Below are 20565 nucleotides of genomic sequence, written 5' to 3' on the forward strand. Positions count from 1 at the left end.
AGGCAATAAGATGCTATCAGAAACATATTTAGAATCCGAGTGTGTGTGACGTGAATAGCCAACCGATCAAATATACAATCCTTGTACATCGGGTAATGGGACACAGAGTACTCAAGGAAAGAAGGGACAGGTCTGTGTCTCAAAGTGGCTTTTTTGAGCTTCTTATGGCACTTCAATAGAGAAGCAACGCTGAAAAAATGTCTGAAAGAGGGTGGTGAAAGACTGTTGTAAACTGTCTGGCATCTGGAAGTCATGAGGGATGTGGGTTCTCCGCTCCTCTGGAGATGGGACTTATGTGGATGACAGAATATGGATCCACTGTTAAGCAATGCTAATTTGAACTTCAGGCTCAGAGATCCAAACCCGGGATGCTTTAGACGCGTGACCTGTCCTTACACAGGTTAAAACGCTTTTTCCAGCGCTCAGCCTTTCCCCTGCTCCCTGCCAGGTCAGTGACGCCTGGTAAAACTCTTTAAGTTTTAACTCTTTTAACCAACAACCTCTTGGGCTGTGGGAAGGGCTCGCTGCTGTGGTAGGTCAAGGTTAAAACTCTGGTGCATCTACAGAGGGAAAAAATAACTTTCTGGCAAAGCAAAGCCCTCAGATCTGAGAGGAAATGGAGCCTGACTGCTGCAGGTCGCAGGTCAGATGCAAGGCTTTTGTGCGTTGACACATGTCTAACCTTTGGTACTAACCTAATCTGGGCCAGCGACTTTCAACCTGCGGCTGGTGGCTTAACTGTGGGATCCCGACGGATCCTACCGGAGGAGGGGAGTAAGGCAGAGGCGTAGGCGGCTTTAGGAGGGTTTTACGTGCTGTTCTGTACAGCAGTGTGCACATCGGGTGGATCGGGGGGGTGCTATATCCCTCTGACTTTGTATTTTTTAATGTGAGAGGTTGGCTCTGTGGGCGCAGGGGGTATAACATGGGAAACGCTGGTTTGCATGTATCTTCGGCACGCCTCGTGCTCTCTTTGTCCGCAGAGGCAGGAGAGCGGCTCCGCGGGGCCTCGGCACGCTGCAGTGTCGCTGGAGCTATTCCGGCAGCGCCCGACCCGCCGCCATTCCTGCCTTCCCGGGGTCTCTCCCCCCCAACCGCTGATTTTCAGGCTTTTGTCCGTCTTTTGAAGCCGATTCTTCTCCAACAGCTCTTGGTAATCCCCTGCTTACAGTTTACTCCATCCGATGGGCATCTTAAGCAAACTTTATCGTTTTTTATTTCCTCGTAGTGTTAGTAGTTTGGGGGAAAAAACATCCTTCCGGACCAGACCTTTTGTCAGCCCTTGCAGACGCGCGTGGCCCTGCCGTGTCACCCAGGCCACGTTTTCAGGAGTGGGGCCCTACACAAACCCCAGGAGCCACCGGGAGCTAACGGCCTGGGGAGTTAGAGGCCTTTTGCGGATTATTCCGATTATTCGGATTATTCACATCCCAGCAGGGCCCAGAGCACCCTGGAGCTCCCGGGACCCCTCGGGTGAGGGGGTGCCTTGGGAGGGGGAGTCACGGGGGTCTCCCCTCCCGACGGCTGCTGGCCGGGCTCTCGGTGGCCCGGTTTTTAAGAACAATAACCGGCACCGTGGCTGGCGGCCCTGGAGGGCCAGGGGCTTTCCCGGCGGCGGAGCGGGGGGCGCCAGGCCGGGGATCCCCGGTGCCGCCCCCGGGGATCGCCGGTTCCGGCGGGTCCCGTCCGCGTCCCCCCCGTTCCATCCCCGGTCCCGGGAGGCGGTGGCGGCCCCGCCCCGCCCGCTGGTTCCCGCCAGCGGCGGCCAATGGGCGGGCGCCCGCCGCGCACGGGGCTTTTCCGCGCCAAACTCCAAAGCCCGGGGAGAGCGCGGGCGGCGGCCGCGGGGCGCAGCGCGGCACCGGCCTCCAGCACCGCCACGCCGGTGAGTCCCGCCGGGCCGCCCCCCGGCCCCATCCTGCCGCGGGGCGGGGAGCGGCCGCCGGCACCGGGAGGGGGAGGATGGCGGGGGGGTGTTCCCCCCTGGGTCCGCGCTGGGGGCGGCCCGGTGACAGCTGCCGGGGCCCGGTGCGCGGGGCCGCTGCTCCCCGCCACCCCTGCGCCGGGGCCGGTCTCCCCGGGGGGTGAGCGGGACGCGTCGCTCGGGGACGGCGGCAGCGGGACCGACCCCCCCGGCCCCCGAAACGGGAACGGCGGGTGTGACTGGGAGGGGCGGTGGCGGTGACCAGCGGTGGCGGTGACCGGCGGTGGCGGGGCGCGGACCGGCGACGCCCCGCTTAGCTTTCGGGGCTGGTGCGGACGGGGCCGGGGGCGGCGGAGGCCGGTGAGACCCCCCGGTTTTTCCGGGGTTGGGACGAAAGCGATCCCCCACCGGGGTGAGTTGTGGGGCTGCGGCCCCGGCGGGGGCTGTCCCCGTGACCACCCCGTCCCCCGCGGGGAGCTCCCGGTGGTTACGGGCCCTTTAAGACCGCCCGTTACCCCCCGCCCTCATTTGCATGATCTCGCGAGACCTGGGCCCGCGGGGGGGAGCGTTTCAATTGTGGCGCGAGATACAGTTGGCGCGCGAGGCGGCGGGGGGGGAGCGCATCCAAAGCCGTTAGGCGCGGCGTGGGAGGGGCGGGGCTAAACCCTTCCCAGTAACCAATCGGTGCCGGAACCGGCCGGATTGTCGACCAATGGTAGAGGGCGGGCGGGGCCGGCCGGCTGGCTGGCGGGCCGGGCCGGCGCGGTAGGTTGAGCGGTCTCATTGATACGGTACCGGACGCGGCGGTTTAACACCGGTCCGTTCTCTTTTACCCGGTGCCAACAGGAAACCGGCGCCATGTGGATCCAGGTACGCACCATGGACGGGAAGGAGACCCACCGCGTGGATTCGCTCTCCAAACTCACCAAGGTGGAAGGGCTGCGGCTACGGATACACGAGGTTTTCGGTATCGAGCCTCACCGGCAACGGCTCTTCTACCGCGGCAAGCAGGTACCGGGGCGGCGGGGGGAGGTTTGACAGCCACAACCCCCCAGCAACAGGGTGAGCGGGGGCGGGCGGGGGGTCCGCAGCCGCTTCCGCGGCTGCGGCCGCCCCCGCCCGCCCCAAACCCTGTCCCCCGCTAGCTGAGGAGGGATATTTTAATTTATTTTTGCCTTTAATTGCCTAAAAATGGGATGTTTTGCTGCCATCTAGTGACTCCCGGGCTCCCTTCCGCGCCGCCCGAGCGGTGGGTCTGCGAGGAGAATAGTCAGTAAGGCAGTGGGCTGGGTTTTTTTTAAATTTAATTTTATTTTTCCTTCTTGTTTCTCATCTAGTGCGTTGCTTTTCTGTCTTGACACCGCCTTTGCGAAGTCTCTGAAAATACGGCGGGTTTGTGGGATTAAAAGTTTTTGAACTTTGCAAGTCTTAGTGCTCTGAAAGCCTTAGAGATCCTGTTTCCCATTTGTCTTTGGGACTTGTGATAGGAGCTCGTGACTTTTGAGTTATTCTGCTCTTATATCAAAATATCAGGTTCAGAACTCGCTGTGAAATCTCGAGTGGCTCAGAAGTGTGTTATGTCCTCGACAGTATGTTTACTATCGTGGTTGCACGACAACTGTTTCCTTCCACATGTGTTAATAATGTATCTAAATTACTATTAAAGACAACTGAAACGGTTTTCAAATACTTTTTCCGTATCCTGCATGGTACCGCACTCTAAACCTTTGCCCTAAAGAAATTTCTGAACCGGTGGTTGGTTGTTCAAAGAAATTAATTTCAGAAATAGCGGGGTACTTCAGTCTGCAATTGAAACACTGTGAGGTGGGTGGAGTCAAACAACTTCTTGTTGCTTTTTTCCCCTCCGTTTTGGGTTGATTAGAGCAGCTGTAGGTTATAATTTGCAGGTGTGACTGCGGGATATGGAAATACAGCTCTGCTAGCTCTAATCTAAGGAGCTCGGATACCAGTGGTAGTAAAAAAAAGAGGCTCGTAGGGATCCGGAGCATCTCTGGAGGGCTGGTATCGCCTCCTTCCTCTTGCGTTAGGGAAGATTCGGGTGCAGTAATTGCCCTTTTGTGGTTGTAGATAAAAGTGATAAGGGAAGATTAGTCTAGGGCACATACCAGCTGTCAGCCCGTCTTACACTGAAGCCTGTGCAGATAACTAAGGTTAAACAGATTTTCATAAGGGTAACTCTTTTCAGTAGGGATGCACTTGCCTTGCAAAGAGAATTCCTCTTTCTGTAATTCCAGTAGTTGTTGGTTCAGGTGTGGTTTTAGACAGAAACATTTAACCCGTGTGCTCTGACCGCCCTTAGTCACCGTTCCCGTGCTGCGCTTTGTCTGGCTCTTTGACTTATCAGAAACGTTCAAATTCGTATCAGGTAAAATTTTAAAATGATGTATGGAAAATAGTCGTTAATTAAAAAAGTTTTTAATTAAAAAACCTGCCTCCTTTGTTGGAGGCATATATGCAGAACTGGCACCTCTTTCAGAGCCCTTTGAGCTGCCGTGGTTGTGTGTCCTGTGTGTGTTCTCTGCTTTTCCATTCCTGCTCGCACCTGTGTCGCCCGTGTTCCGTGGTGATAACGCTGCTGATAGTGGTGCCATGTTTATGATGTTGTCCTTTTGTTAAGAAGAAACGACTGATCTCTCATTTGTTCTTGTGCATCTCGATGAGTTTTCATCTCTAAAGCAGAAAAAGTCCAGATCACTTCCTGTACAGTCAGATTTCCAGGGATTGTTCCATAGCCATTTTATGCCATAAATCAGAATTGAATTATCATAGTGATTCCTGTGAAGTGTAAATTTTTGTGGTTTTGCTCTGTTTCCCCCGATAGAGAACAAAGCTCTGGGGATTGCTTTTTCTGGTGGTTTGGGCTGGAAGGGGACGATCATTTCCTGTATAATTTCTTAGTCAGACCTTAAATATGTGGTGAAGCTTGTCTAAACTTCTGACTGCGCTGTGGGCTCGAGTATTACATTTTAACTCTAAAATGCTTGTGCTCCTTGGAGTTCTTGAAAGATGCCGAGACGCCTATTTGGTCCTCTCTAGTTCTCTTGACTTTTTGCAGGGGTAGGATCTTGATTTGACTACATGCCATGCCAGACTTGCAGAATAAACTCTTAAAATTAGAGAGGGTGTGAAAATAGGACACGCCTGGCTAGGCTAAAAGGTGATTGGGTAGTTTCAAGTTGAATTGAATCTTTTTTTGATTTTACTTGCAATGGAAAAATTGTGGGCTTGCCCAGAGAAAAGTAGGTGATTAACTCTTTGGCTTCTACTTAATGCCACGTTTGACAGAGCGATGTTGTAACAATAATCTGGAAGATGCGTAATTACAATACAAAGACTCGTCTGCATTGATGTTCGTGTTACGGGATGTGTCTGAATTAAGGAAGAAGAGAGTTTGTAGGTAAAGTGGAATTATCTTTAAAACCTGATAGGAATTTAGGGGATCTTTAGTTCTTGAAGTCCTCCTTCCCAGAATCGATACTTTTAGGGAATGTGCTGCAAACCTTTTCAAATCTGGAACTCTGTGACTTATTCTGGGTAGCAAGTCTACCGCAGCCTGGAAGCCTTGGTTTTCTAGCTTGTAGAGTTTGTTGAAAAAAGAACATTTTAAATAGTAAGAATAACAATCTATAAGTAACTGTGATGCTGAAGAGCTGCCAAGTTCCTTGATTGTTAATGGTCTTCAAGCAACGTGGTCTTTCCTGGTGCATAGAGACAGTTACAGCCTGATGGGTGGTTTTGCGTTGGTGAACCTCTGTGGAATGAAATGACCAGATTATTTTGGTGCTTTCCCTGTAGATGGAAGATGGTCACTCCCTTTTTGATTACAGCGTCGGACTGAACGATATTGTTCAACTCTTGGTGAGACAAAGCCCAGCGGTGCTTCCTGCTGTGAGTAAGGAAAAGGATTCTGAACTCTCCGACACAGACTCTGGCTGTGGCTCTGGCCAAAGTGAATCCGACAAAAGCTCCCACAATGGAGAAGGTGCCATGGAGCTGGAGGGACAGCCCAGCACAGCGGCGCAGCCCGACTGGACTGACCCGGGATTTGGCCTCTATAAGGTGAGTCATTAAAAAACTAACATTGCTTAAAGCTGCACTTTGGGAGGGGAGTTGTTTCTCTGTAGTTGAGACTTTCTGAAAATCTTTCATGTCCCAATTCTGTGGGTGCTTTGTTTTTGTGTTTTTTTCCCTTAAGCCCTCCAAGAACAAACAAAAAAAAATACCAACCAACCCACAAACCAATTGAATGTAACATGTTGTAGGTCAAAATATTTTATTTTTCATTTTATCCTTTTGACTAAAACTACAATACATTAATTGATTTAAAAAAAAAACAAACCAAAAAACAAACATTCAGAGTGCCTGTTTTGATTTAAAAAAATTTCCCAATATTTTTCCTTGGAGTCACTGCATTTGTCAAAGCTGAAACTTTTTTGAATGAACAAAAGAAAATCTCAACCAGCTGTTCAGAATCGTTTTACTTGTCTGTTTCAATGGATTTTATTACAGATCTAGTCATGCCTTTGCCAGGCTATGAGCAAGACAGTCCTGAAGGTCTGTTGTAGACCAACTAATAACGGTTTGTACTAATAAGACACGTTAAATCATGTTTGTACACGTGTCAGTGTAGAATGTATTTTTAGCCTTGGAGGTTCAGCCTGAGAGGACTGTAGAGTGCACAATGGGATCAGGAAGGCAAAGGAAATCTTAATTTTTAAATAATCTGTTAAATATCTTGATAACGGTGAAGTCCTTCAGATGGTTAAATCTTCAAGTAGGCTTGGAAATGAATGCTAAATTTGAAAATCCATTTTAGTGAGCTGTATGCTTTGCTTTGTGCAGATCAATGACTTGGTCGATGCTCGAGATATGAATATGGGAGCGTGGTTTGAAGCCCAGGTTGTAAATGTAACCAGAAAAAAACCTACAAATGAATCAGCTGACAATTGCACAGACCCCGATCAGCCAACAACCATTCCTGAAGAAGATGTAATATACCACGTGAAATACGAAGAGTGAGTTTTGTTACCTTCTTGGCTAATAAAATCATTTGGATCATGATGTTGATGGGAAGTTTTATTGTTGAGATCCACAAGGTAAAACAGAACTGGGCCGACTCGGTAATTACATTATTGACCCCTATTAACTGTAAGTTGGTTTTACAGTTGGAATTCCAGCTGGAATTCCAGTGGGCTGGAATGATGGTTTTTAGAAATATGAAATGCCATTATCCAAGTTTTAAATGGGATACAATAGTAGGAAAATTAGACCGCCCGATTCTGTCTGTGTGGGAGAAGGGGATTTTATTCTCGTGCGTTGTGTGGCATCAGTTCTTTAATAGACCTGTCTGGATAAAATCTGTCACTTACAATAACTTGTGATGTTGAATCTGCGTTTTCTTCTCTGTCCCTCTGTGCCTCCCTTCTACTTCAAGTTATCCAGAGAATGGAGTTGTAGAATTGAGTTCGAATGATGTACGGGCTCGTGCACGGACTATTTTGAAGTGGCACCAGCTAGAGGTAGGGCAGGTGGTGATGGTCAACTATAATCCCGATGAACCAAAAGAGAGAGGTTTTTGGTACGATGCGGAGATTCTGCAAAAAAGGGAGACGAAAATGATCAAGGAGATAAATGCAAAGATATTACTTGGGTAAGCAAATTCATAACATGGAATAAATTGAGTTCCCCAACTCTGTTTAAGCTTTCATGAGGTCTGTGTGACTCTGCTGAAAAAACTGATGCAAGAAAAATGATGCGAGGGCAGTGCTGGGGAGGGAAGCTGGGCTGAGCTTCTTGGGCGATTGACTTCCTACCCCACTTCTGATGAACTTCCACTGGAGGAACTGGACTTTAAGGAACCAGAGGGCATGCTGCTCTGTGGGTTCATATAATGCTGGGAGGATGTGAAGCCCCATACACGCTAAGAGGCAAAGAAATGTCTACGCTGTGAACTATCCGTCATGGTTTAGCAAAAACTTCAGTGTAATATTTTGTGCTAGATATGATAACGTAGGCTGAACCCTCGCTTTATATCCAGTTCTCTCCTAAAGGAGAAAATGAACCTACATCTAAGGGACTCTCAGCTTCAGGAAAAAGAAAATATTTTTTTTTTTTTTTAGAAAGTTTCAGGTAAGCTTCACAGGGTTGCCAGAATATTCCCCTCTTTCCTCTCACCACAGCGATTCTGGCTTGTTAACTATAAAATATGAGAAGTGTTAGTCTGAAAGAGGGAGAACAGTTACTAATGATAAACTGAATGCTACAAGTGCTTGGATTCTCATTGAGTCAAGAGAGGGTATGCTTTAATTGCATGAAAATGATTTGATTTGTGGCGACGCTGTCATGCCACTGTCCTAGATGACGTGATGCTGTAGCAGGTTTCTTGTGATACAGGACTAATACCAGAGCAGTCTGCATTGCTGGCGTATATGCACAGCTCTGAATTCACGCTGTGGGATACTTTCAAAGTCTGATCTTGACTTTTATGAACTTCTCCTTATAGGGATGCCGGTGATTCCTTGAATGACTGCAGAATTACATTAGTGGATGAAATCTATAAAATTGAAGAACCAGGCACCGCTTCTCCAATTAGTGCTGGTCCATTAAAGCGTGAGTCTGTTGCGTAGTTCTTGCGTGTCTCATTCTTACCTTGTGATATTCTGATAATTGTCTTTGTGAGGATCAAGGGTCTGAGTTCAAGACGTTTATAGTTGTGACTCCTTTGACCATTTCCAGCCTATCTTGGCACTTTCTGGAGTCTGAAGTAGACTGTGGTTTCCTTTGGCTAACAGGACAAAATGGACCTGTGTGTAAAGCTTGTAAGGACAACCCCAACAAGACCTGCAGAATCTGCGCTTGCCATATCTGTGGGGGTAAACAAGATCCAGATAAACAGCTGATGTGTGACGAGTGCGATATGGCTTTCCACATCTACTGCCTCAACCCTCCCCTTAGCAGTATTCCAGATGATGAGGACTGGTAAGTTCTAAGTATGTGTGTGAGGAATCGCAATTACCACCTAATTAGGAGCGCTAAGTGAGGTCTAGGGCTTCATGCTGCCCTTAGCTGGCAACACTGTGACCGTACCAGGTGAAGAGATGTCTCTGTTGTTTTTAGGGTGGGTTTTTTTTTTTTTGGTAGGACTTCATAGCTTTTCTTGAGCATCAGTTTAGTGAGAGTATGTTTTTAAGCCAGTGGCTTTCAAACTTCTTTTCCTCGTTTTGGGATCTCTATGCCTGTTCAAAGAGAAGTGCAGCCACCTATAAACCAACTGCAAACCTGGTGACAGGAGGCTTAACTTGGGTAATGGTTTTTGTAGGTTCCTTATAGGCAGTCCACAGGCCCCGGCACCATGTTAGGCTGGTGATACGTACTGTTTTATATGTGAAATACATATGGTGAGAGAGAGAGATAGGGAAATGTATCTATATACATATAAGTAGTGCAATATACTGTTTTATTCCTTGTGTCCTACTTCATCATTTTATACAATGTTTTTATGATACAGCTGTTTTCCTGACACATCTGCAATGGGTTAGAAGATTGTGTAAGGACATTGGCTAATGCAGGTCTAATTCCAGCATGGAGAGTTGTTTCATGTCCTGTTTAGTTTCACACGGGGAAATCGTAACATTATAACTCCATATGTTTTGAGGAAATTCCCTTTTAGTTTAAGGCTTTGCTACTAGTTAATTTTAATTGATTTTAGGTATTGCCCTGAATGTCGAAATGATGCAAGTGAGGTGGTTTTAGCAGGAGAGAAATTAAAAGAAAGTAAAAAGAAACAAAAGATGGCATCTGCTAATTCATCCTCGCGGAGAGACTGGGGCAAGGTCAGTTCAAAAGCTATTTTATTTTGAAGAATAGTGTGTGTTACTTCCTTGTAATTCTTGGCTGATCGGTCTTGCTCTATGAAACAGGGTATGGCATGTGTTGGTCGCACAAAGGAATGTACCATTGTCCCCTCGAACCACTATGGACCAATTCCTGGGATTCCGGTCGGCACCATGTGGAAGTTCCGAGTTCAGGTATGAAGCTGAATCCTGGCCTGAGCCCCTGTAGGGAAAAATGGGAATGATCCAGCTCTTCCACGGCACCTGAAACAGTTAATCTTGGAGTGTATGTCACTGGACGTGTAAGTGCAGAAAGGAAAGAATTCTGGCTTTGTCTAGGTCAAGTGTTCCATAACTAATGCCGCATTGTCCAGGCATTTCAAGTGGTTTTTTTCTTCAGTCCTTTTCTCGGTGATTCAAAACCCCCAAACCAATGTGTTTGTTTCCAGTAGCTTGTCCTGGAGGTGTGTGGTATCTCCTTCTTGTTCTGCTGGTAAGGGTCTCTGTCAGGTACCTAGATATATTAAACAGGTTTTCTCATCCTGTACGAAAGTTGGGGAAGAAAAAGCCCTGCACTACCCGTATCTTGTTTTCAAGTATTAGATGCAGGCTGCTATTGCAAGCCTTCCAAAACCTATCCCCTTATACAAGCATTTAATATCTACATCACTCTAAAATTCCCGGAGCTTTTAATAAGCAATCTCAGTGAGAAAGATCCAAATTTCTAAATTAACATCACGAAAAAAATATCCATGCATTCAATTTACTGAAATATTCAGTGGCTTATTTTTTTTTTTAAAGTATTTTTTCTTTCCTCTGCCTGAGGCTTTTTGGAGGACAGTGGTGAGAACACAATTTCGCACTGTAATCTATGCAAACCAAATCTGAACTAGTACTATTAGTTAATTCAGTTCCAAGACCAATGGGCAGTCATATTGTTCGTAGCCTGTTGACAGCAGTTGCCCAGCAAACTTTATTTTTGCCCTAGGTGAGCGAATCCGGTGTTCACAGGCCCCACGTCGCAGGTATCCATGGCAGAAGTAACGATGGCGCCTATTCCTTGGTTCTGGCAGGAGGCTATGAAGACGACATAGTAAGTGAATCTTGATTATTTATGTCTGAGAACAAAACTAACTCCTTGTTACAGACCTGACCGTAATTACCTTTTACACTCTGTATCATTTACCTGTCTCGACGATCCTTATGTTCTTCAGAAGAAAACTAGGCGAAGGAATATTAGGCAAAAGAAAACTAGGCAGAGTCTGGTAATAGGTGCCAACCTGAGAAACGGGATCATCTGAATTAAGTTTAATATCCATGTGTCAGCTTTTAATCCAAGAGTCCTTAGCTGCCTTTCCAGGGTCTGCATTGCATCCGTGGTTTGAACAGTCTCACGGTACGTGCTGCCAGACTTTCATGTGCCAGGGGAGTGTTCAGGGCAAAACTAGGGACAGGGCCCTACTTCTGGATGCACCTTTATGTTCTGCTGGCCAAACCCAACCTTACTAGGCTGTACCAGGCTCCGCTGCTCATCCTGCTTGTGGGTCACCGGCGTGTTACCAGCCTGCTCCTCTTCACCCCAAATGCCTGTTAGGACTCATGGACAGAGCTATGAATCTCAGGAGCCATTCCAAGTCTGAATTCTGACTGCGGAGTCATGCACCTCGTGCTTCAGTACTTGCACTGCGACGTTACCCTTCTCTGGAACGTGCCCCTGCACCCCCAGGCAGACCCTGTGCAAGCAGCGTGCTGCTCTCTTGGCAGGGGTTCTGTTAAGGTGTGTGACAAGACAACAGTTGTCACGCCGACTCTCTTCCCTTGGCAATATAAGGGAGGACCGTAGACTAACTGAGTCTGGGAGCTTAAATGGAGGAAGCATCTTTCCTTCTTTCCGTATTAAGGCTACTTAATTGGAAGACTATTCTCCTTTTATTGAATTATTGAATAATTTTTTTATGAATGTGTCGAAACCATCCATATACGTTTCAGGATCATGGAAATTCCTTCACATATACAGGGAGCGGAGGGCGTGATCTTTCTGGAAACAAACGCACAGCAGAACAGTCTTGTGATCAAAAACTCACCAATATGAACAGGTCAGCAATGTTCGCGCTCCGTTCCTAACTTTAGTAGTTGGCAGTTGTCAACCTGAAAAATTGTTTGTCCTGTTTCCAAAAGAAACTGGTGAAGTGGGAAAACTGTCAAAATTAGGTTTCAACTGTGTTGTAGGCTGCAGATCAGTTGCACAATGGAAATGCTTCTTACAGTGAATGAATTAACGAAACAGAATTGTAAATGGTATTAGTCTCGTGTTTAATATTGACTCAGATTTAAGGAACAGAGTTATAAATTAGCGTAGACGTTTTCATACTCTCTCCTGAAGACCTGTGCAGCCACTGGTCACCTTGTGAGACCAGATCACTTGTAATTCTGAACTGTTACTCTTAAAAATAAGTGTGGATTTGCGTGGAGGAGGTGGTCAGTTCAATTAAATTAGGGTGATGTAATGAATAATCAATGTATTTAAAATGTGGCTTCCAGTCAGGAAGCTTAATTACCATCTCCCAGAGTTCTTGGTGTTATACAAGATACTTGATAGTGTCGCTAGTTAAGATAAACTAATAAAAAGCCTGGTTACATCCTTTTTCCTGGGAAGAGATTCAGAAGGGGCTCCTGTACCTGCAAAGAGGCAGCAGCTTGCAGGTTTTTGGTAGCCGTCGCTGTGGTTCAGCACAATGCCAATATGCTGCTACTCCTAGTATTGTACTCAACTGTCTCAATGTATTCTTCTGAGCAGAATGGCACAGTTTAAACTTATTAGTTCCTAGTAGCTGGTCTACCATGCAAGCTTTGCTTTGCTCCGTCCTCCCTCTGATTCTGAAGGGCTCTGCCTGGTAAATTCACTAAGTCGATTGGACTTTCTCTTGCAGAGCTTTGGCTCTGAACTGCAGTGCCCCCATCAACGACAAAAATGGAGCTGAAGCCAAGGACTGGAGAGCCGGAAAACCAGTCCGAGTAGTGAGGAATGTAAAAGGAGGCAAACATAGCAAATACGCTCCTGTAGAAGGGAACAGATATGATGGAATATATAAGGTAAGAAGGATTTGAATTCCCCTGCTGAATTAGGAGAATTGGGTTATGGCCAATGGGTTTTTACAGTGTATGATGGACTTGCATCTGACTTTTTTTAGGTTGTGAAATACTGGCCCGAGACGGGGAAATCTGGATTTCTAGTGTGGCGTTACTTACTTAGGAGGGATGATGAAGAACCTGCTCCTTGGACCAAAGAAGGAAAGGACAGGATGAAAAAGCTCGGCCTAACAATGCAGGTACTTTTTTAGAACATCATCAGGGTTCCCTTGGACAATGAACCTGAGGGACAGCAGGAATTCTTCTATTATACGTTCTTATTGATTGTTGTGTAAGAATTGAGATGGGCCCCCTTACACTGAGTGGGGCACGAGTGCTTTCAGTCTTGTGGGTGGTTTGCTTTCTTTTTACATCAGGAGGCTAAATGGAAAAAACTTACTTTCTAGTACAGACTAGAAAGATTCAGACTAACAGTCTGAATAAAAGCTTTGCAAGAGCAGGGATCTATTGCTGAAACTAGAGAGCCCCAGAGCAGCTCTCCAGAGGTCATTCTTCCGACCTGTAATAGTCTGTAAGTCTGCGAATGGGCGTGTTTGCATTGGATGCTTTTTGTTTTGTGTTTTCCTGTAGTATCCTGAAGGGTATTTGGAAGCTGTTGCAAACAAAGATAAGGAAAAAGAAAATAATGGAGATGATGAGTTTGATACCCCGGGGAAAGGAAAGAGGAAAAGGAAATCAGCAGGTTTGTGGAGTAGGCAAGTGCATATAGAAAGCCTTGTAGGTTTTTGCGCGTTTTATCTAGTTACTCTTTTCTGGTTGCTTTTCGTTTATTTGTTTAAGAAGTTGTTGTGTTTTCTTTCAGGTGGGGAGGAAAAGCTCATTACCTCTCCTACAGGGACTCCAAAGAAAACTAAAGTTGAGCCATACAAGCTGACATCTCAGCAAAAATCTCTTATAAAAAGTGATGAATCCAATGAAAAACTGTGGAATGAGGTACTAGAAGCTCTCAAAGACGGACCGGTATGTCATGCTTTTCTTTACAGAAATAAAGTGACCATTAATTAGTGTACTATCCCCAGACACAGATCTTTTGCCTGCATAAAGAAACAGCCTCAGACCTATAGAATTCTTTTTCAGTGTAGACATCCCTAGCATAGATTTAAAGTATTATATTTGAGGTCAGTAAGTAGGATAAGAACTTCTTAATGTGACTATTTTTATCCTTGTAGAAAAATTTTCTATGTCTAAAGTAATCCCTTGCATCTAATGTGGGGCGGCTTTTTTTTTTTGGCTGTATCTTTCGGAGAGCGGTAGCAATCAGTTGATTCGTGTGTTGTCTTCACAGAAATTTCTAAATAAAGTCGAAGAGGCCTTCTTGTGTATCTGCTGTCAGGAGGTTGTGTTTCGCCCAGTCACAACCGTGTGCCAACACAACGTGTGCAAGGTGAGCAATCGAAACAACTCTTCTGTCGAGGTCTGTGGAGCCAACAAGCCTTGAGCTGACTCGTTCAGTGGGGAGAGGTGGTGGGGTGTATGTAGGTCTGGGGGGTTTTGCCAGTAGTTAGTCTTTTAGCACTTTACAGAATCACAGAACCGTCTAGGTTGGAAAGGACTTCTAAGATCGAGTCCAACCATCAACCCAACACTGCCAAACCCACCGCTAAACCACGTCCCCTGATTTGATGAAAGTTCTTTGGTATAGAGGTCTGTGCCTTAAAGAAAATCCCACCGTTGCATTACTACTATCCAATTCCTTTAAAAGATGATGGAGCTTCTCTGCTGGCTCAGTAATGGCTCTAGGTGACACTGATGGGTTCCACAGGGTTACAGAGGGTAGGGGGTTTTGGTTTTTGATGAGTGATGTGAAGTGTTTTTGCAGAAGCTCCAACAGTCTTCAACAGCTGCAGGGGAATTCTTGATCTTTAGAAATTTAATTGAATGAAAGAGTACCATAGACTGAAATACTGTGTCCATGACTAACGTGCTCTGTTGAAGTGCAGGTGCTATTGCATGTAACAAAGGCAGTTTTCTCTCCAGCTGCCAGCCCTGCCTTGCTCTCGGCTTTTCTCAGCTCTGGTCACTACCTGGCTGACCTACGAGATAAAAGGAATCTTATTTTTTCCATTGTGGGCTTTGTAGAATAAGCTAACCGGCACAGCTCTCTTTCTTGACCAATTATCTCTTGTTCTTCACCAGGATTGTTTGGATAGATCCTTCAAAGCGGATGTGTACAGTTGTCCAGCCTGCCGCTACGATCTTGGCAAAAATTATACCATGCAAGTGAATGAGACACTGCAGACCGTTCTAACTCAGCTCTTTCCTGGATACGGCAATGGACGGTGATTCTGTAAAGCACTTCTAATTTTCTTTTATTCAAACTTATTAATGAGTTTTCAATGGGCTTAATTTAAAAAAAAAAAAAAACAAACAGTAGTCTGTGTTTTCCCAGACCCCTAAAAAAGTTTAATGTCTTCCTTGTTTTTAAAAAAACTATAAACTTCAAGGAATATCCTTTTGTATGTTCGTGGGTTTTGTTTCTGTTCTAAACGTTAAATTTTGCATTGCATTTTTGCTGCCCCCCCCTCAAAACTGCCATTCATCAGCACAAAATTTCTTTTTTTTTTTTTATGGATTTACAAAGTGCTTCCGGTAAGGCTGCTAATGATTACGAAAGTTCTCGGAGTGCCCCTTCTTTTCTTTTTTGTTTCTTCCTATTCCAAAAAATGGCTTAGTTGCTAGAACAATCTTCAATGTTTGGGGATTTGGCCATAAAGGTAAACCTGTGCATCGCCTTGGCAGCGTTTTGACACTCAGTTTGTACAAGATGGTTCCTGGCTTATGATCTTTTTACCACAAGTGGGTATTTGCCTTTTTTTTTTTTTTTTTTTAAAAGAACTGGTTTTTATACATTTGACAAACCCATCAAAAGCCATTTCCGGCTCATTTTGTATATTGGGGAAAAAAAAAAAAGCTGCTTGTGTATAGCCAAGTGGCTGGAGCAATATGAAGTACTACCTCAGCTGGACTTCCTTCTGATTAGGGAACTATTTGTTCAGCCAGGTGCTGTCTTCTATCCAGAAATGCCATTGTGGAATATACTAAAGCCATTCTTAAGTGCCTTTTGTCCTTTTCTGAAAGACTGGGCTCTGAATCACCATATATATATTTTTTTCATAAGCACTGAATTGTTTAAACTTGCCAACCGGATTTTATTTTTTGGGTAAAATATAACACTGTAGTTGTATACGATTAGCACGGATTTGCAAATTTTCAGGTTTCCTCCTAATGCTAGGTGTATTATGGTAACACGACTCTCTTTTTTCCTTTGTTTCATTGCATTTCTATCTGAAATGGAGAATAACCAATTCTGACTTTTTTTAATGAAATATTGTGTTTATTGTCCATGACACCGAGAAGGCGTGCTTTTGTGAATGGGTTGTCTTTTTCTACCATTACCAAAGTTTGCAGTTTAATACCTCAACAAGACAGGGATGTTTTTAATCACACTTTACTGCAGACAGACTGGAACAAATGTGCCTATTTTTGGTTTTCTTAACCCTTTTAAAATTATAATGTTAATATGTTAGGGAAAAAAAAAATGCGTTTTATAGGGTTTTTTGCTGAATTTGTCAATTTTTTTGTACAATGTGCAAGTTGAAGTTCTCAAAATAAATATCTTTTCAGATGAAAATGTTGACTGTTTTCCTTTAATTCTTTTTATCTGAAGCAGGTTTCCAGACCTACTTGTTTGTGCATAAATTTGTATTTATGTTCCATTATGCTAAGCCTTTTATTTTCTAATGCCTATTATTTCCATTATGATTTTTCACTATGAAGAAAACGGGGAAAATACTAATTTGATATTCTGGTCTTCAAAGTATCTCTTCTAGGCCCTAGGGAAAGGCTTATGTTATGTTCAACTGAAAAAAACAGACTCCCAGAATCTCTTTTCTGGGGCATAACTTATGTTAGACTTCCACAGTAGTGAAATCCACGTTATCAACTGGTAATTGGAATTGCCTGCGCATTTAATGAACAAGACCCAAATTGGTACCACTTGCCACGTCATGCATCGTATTGGAGGTGTTTGTAGCAAGTAGTGCGAGGATCTCCGTATCAAACCAGAGGAATAAATTAAAACACTGAGGTTTTCATAAACAAATGCAAATGAAATAAATGAAGAAAACGCAAGCATTTAAGATGCTGAAAGCAAAAGCTGTGAAACTGTGCAACTGCTGCTTAATCTGCCCTCTTTATGTAAGGTTAGTGTTAACATTAAACATGTCCAATTGCAGTGAATTTGCCCATCTAAGTTTTAATCTATATTGTGATGAGAAGAATTTGGGTTGAGTGGATGAAATTGGAGGAAGTGTGTGTATTTAAATTGAAAGAACCTATTGGAATGAGTTCCTTAGTATTACTGGTTTTGTTGTTATTGGAAAACAAACTTTGTTTTCCTACATAGGTTTCAGTGTAATGTTCTGATGATTCTCAGATTTTTAGGATGGTGCTTCATTTCCCATCCATACTTGTGTATGGGAAATATGTACAGTGTGAAGTTCTGGAGTAAATATCCAATATGTGATTTGGTAAAATAAATGTTTTATGGATAACGAATTGGGAAGCCAGAATGACAACACTGCAAAAAACCCAACACAAGGATCTTGGATCTTTCTTCTATTTTGGGAATTCCTACCTTGCTTCCCAGCAAGTGTACGCAATCTATGGTCTGTGGGGTTTAATTGAGCACAAATTAAAAAAATGCCCTGATAGTTCTTCATCCTGGCAGGCTTCCATGCTCCTGTAATTGTAGCCACTTTGGAAAGAGCTACCTGTGGTGGTGCTGCCGATGGCTGAGCTCAGGGCACAGGTACTCGCCACAGCCCCCAGAAGGGGGATCCGCAGGGCTGGGTGGGGGCTGCTGGCAGGAGAAGGGCCCCCATCCCTTGTCCCAAACCAGGCTCCCATAACAGCATGGTGCTGCTCTATCTTCCCTGGGGGAACGGGAACTTGGTGGAGGGAAATCCCCCTGCTTTGAGAGCATGACCTGGTGTGGAGAGAGACAGTTGGCGCACTGTCAGTAGCGAATGGTTAACTTTTTTATTTTTTTTTAAAGCTCCAGGTACTGGAGTCTACAAGGAGCCTCAAACTACTACCTGAATATCGTGAGAGCTTAAGCACCTTCCAGCTGCACACCTGATCTTTTATTTCTACGTTCATTTCCCTCATCAGGTGCTGTGGTTCCTCGGGTCCCTGGGCGGCTGCCCCCCCCTGCAGGGGCGAGGTGCCAGGTAAGGCCGGGGGAGACCCTGCCACCGTCTGTGACGTGACATGTGCCGTCTTTAACGCCCTTCTGCCCCCGCCACCGCTCCAGGTTCTCCTCAGGAGCAGAGGGGCTGCGGCCGCCCTGTCAGGCCGCTGCTCGGGCCTGTGCGGGTCCGCCTCAGGGTGAACCCCCTCAGCCTGCAACGCTACGGCCCCGGGGCCGCTGCCTGCGGGCTGGGGGACCCGGCGAAGGTTAACGACAGCCCCCCCGCGGGCCCGGCGCCCTCCTGCCGGGCCGCCGTCGGGCCGCCCCCGGCCGGTCCCTCCCCGCCCCATTGGCGCAGGGCGTCCGCAGCGCCCCCCCCCCACCCCAGCGCGCTGCTGTGCGGCTCCTCACGTACTCACCGCCCCGCGCCCTCGCCGGAGCGCACGGCCGCGGGGCCTTGACGGGCATCCCGCGCCGCCTATGGGAGCCCGCCTTACCCCTCTCTCAGCCAATAGCATCCGGGGGCGGGCCGCCGTCTCCCAGCGGCCGTGCGCTATTGGCGGGCAGTGACTGAGCGACGTGAGCGCGCCCGGCCGCCCCGCCTGTTGGTGGGCGGGCCGTTACCCAGAGCAACCCACCAATCAACGCACGCCCTCGCCTTGTTGTTTGGTGACCGCCTTCGCCATGGGGCGCGCCCGCCGCCGCTCACGGGCGCTGCGCCCAATCGCTGCGAAGGCGGCGTCGGCCGCAGCCAACGAGCGGAGCGAAGAGGCGGGCGGCAGGTGCTGGCCGCGGGGTGCTGCGCTCTGCTCGCCGCCCCCCTTCCGCTCTGCCCCCCGCGCCGGGCCGCTCGGCGCTCCGCTGACGGGCAGCCCGGGGCCGCCGCCGCTGAGGGGGACCGACGGCGGGCTCAGGTACGGGGGCGGCCGGCGCCTCCCTCCCTCCCTCTCTCCCCACGGGGGCCTGCGGCTCCACCCCCGGGACCGCGGCGCCGGAGCCCCCCGCTGCTCGGCGCTGCTCCCCCCTTCCTGGGCCGCCGGACCCTTCCCCGCCGCCTCTCCTCAACGACGGGCCCTGGGTTTACCTCTCGCTTCCGGACGGCGGCCTTCGCCCTCCTCCTCCTCCTGGCGGCCCGGCCCTCGGCCGCCGCCGGGGCCCGGCCCCGGGGGGCCCGGCCTGTGCAGCCGGGGGACGGGACGGGCCCGTCGCGGCCCGCTCCTCCCGGCCCCGCGGCCCGCTTTGTCTCGGGGAGGCGCGGTGGGAGCCCCCCCCATCCACCGTCCGTGTCCCCCCGGTGCCTCGGGCCCCGCGTCCGCGGGAGGCTCCGCGGCCGGGCGCGGTGTTTCTGCGCAGGGGTTTGGGTGTGGAGGCGGGGGAGGCCCCGGGTAGTCTCCCTTGTCCCCCCCCTCCCCGGGGGCGCCGGCGGCGGTGGCGTTCGGGGGCGGTTGCTCGCGGCGATCGGGGCTTGGTTCGTGCGGTGGGCGATATATCGGCCGGTCGGCGATGGGCGGCGGAGGCCGATGTTGGCGACTCAGAGCTGCCGACGGGTCTGCGATTCCGTCCCTGCGCCCGGCGGCTGCAGCAGGCCCGGGGGAGAGAAACCTGCTGGCAAGAATATGATACCGGCCTTTTTCTTTTTTTCCCCTCTTTTTTTTTTTTCTTTTTTTTTTTGTCTCCAGAGACTGTCAAAGTTTAGGGCCAAAACTAGAATTTTTCTCTTTTTTTTTTTTTTCTAATAAGTCCGACGTGAATGGAAACCCCCATGGTTATATGCAGAGGTCCTTCCTCTTGCCCCTTGCCCGAGCAACACAAATGTTGTGGGCTGGAAAAGTGAGATGACCAGGTCGCTTGTCTTCTGAGTGTAAAAAAAAGTGAAAAAGTAAGAGAACCGGGTGTCCCTGCCCGTGGCAGGGGGTTGGAACTGGATGATCATTAAGGTCCCTTCCAACCCAAACCGTTCTATGGGCTCTGGAACAATTCTGGGCTGCAGAAATGGTTTGTCTGGTCACGCTTTGGTGACTTGCCCTAGGTTTACTGCTCAGTTTGCCCTTTGTTTAAGAAATAAATCAAAGATGTATTAGGCTTTTTTGGGATGTAGTATGTGGTGGAAGGGGAAACGATTCAGGAAACCCTTCATCTGAAGGTGGCACTTGGCTTTCCTTTAAAGCCGGCTTTGATTCTTGTTCCTGAGGATGGTGTATATAGCTGCGTAGGAGCTGCGGATATTGCAGAAAGTCTATTTTGGATGCCTGTTTTTAAAGGGTTAAAGTCACTAATTAGATTTAGTTTTATACGCATTCTTTAACTGTTACACTTTTTAATAAAAGCTGCTGTAGAGAATGGGTGCTGTTCAGGGGCACAAACTGGTTTTGTGTTGCTGTTAAAGCCGAGAACATTGGAGTTTTGCGATGTGACTCGGTTGTCTTTGTGCTGGGGCCGTGTAAATA

At 47.5% G+C, this 20565-nt stretch overlaps 2 protein-coding genes across 5 annotated transcripts in view; both read left to right on the forward strand.

Annotated features, from left to right (window-relative positions):
• Nucleotides 1–1767: 1767 nt before the first annotated feature.
• UHRF1 (ubiquitin like with PHD and ring finger domains 1) lies at nt 1768–16510 on the forward strand. The gene is made up of 17 exons (XM_063358101.1): nt 1768–1885; nt 2771–2935; nt 5741–6004; nt 6788–6960; nt 7380–7595; nt 8448–8554; nt 8737–8923; nt 9654–9777; nt 9865–9972; nt 10766–10870; nt 11767–11873; nt 12708–12870; nt 12969–13106; nt 13498–13609; nt 13730–13887; nt 14213–14311; nt 15064–16510. The coding sequence occupies exons 1-17, from the start codon at nt 1769–1771 to the stop codon at nt 15208–15210; spliced, it is 2490 nt and encodes an 829-aa protein (XP_063214171.1). The 5' UTR covers nt 1768; the 3' UTR covers nt 15211–16510.
• A 2343-nt stretch (nt 16511–18853) lies between these two features.
• KDM4B (lysine demethylase 4B) overlaps nt 18854–20565 on the forward strand; it is a 91682-nt gene continuing 89970 nt past the window's right edge. For all 4 annotated transcript variants that reach the window (XM_063358094.1, XM_063358095.1, XM_063358096.1 and 1 more), the window contains exon 1: nt 18854–19032. The gene's annotated coding sequence lies outside the window, so the exon portion shown is untranslated. The remainder of the gene's footprint in view (nt 19033–20565) is intronic.

Source organism: Chroicocephalus ridibundus, chromosome 22, assembly GCF_963924245.1.
Source record: "Chroicocephalus ridibundus chromosome 22, bChrRid1.1, whole genome shotgun sequence".
NCBI classification, from domain to species: domain Eukaryota; kingdom Metazoa; phylum Chordata; class Aves; order Charadriiformes; family Laridae; genus Chroicocephalus; species Chroicocephalus ridibundus.

Bases quoted from the DNA above. Each gene is read 5' to 3' on its own strand.
- UHRF1 (XM_063358101.1), top strand. From the start codon at position 1,769: ATGGGCGGGCGCCCGCCGCGCACGGGGCTTTTCCGCGCCAAACTCCAA. The intron at 9,778-9,864 runs GTCAGTTCAAAA...TCTATGAAACAG, and splicing joins CGCGGAGAGACTGGGGCAAG to GGTATGGCATGTGTTGGTCG. The intron at 9,973-10,765 runs GTATGAAGCTGA...TTTTTGCCCTAG, and splicing joins TGTGGAAGTTCCGAGTTCAG to GTGAGCGAATCCGGTGTTCA.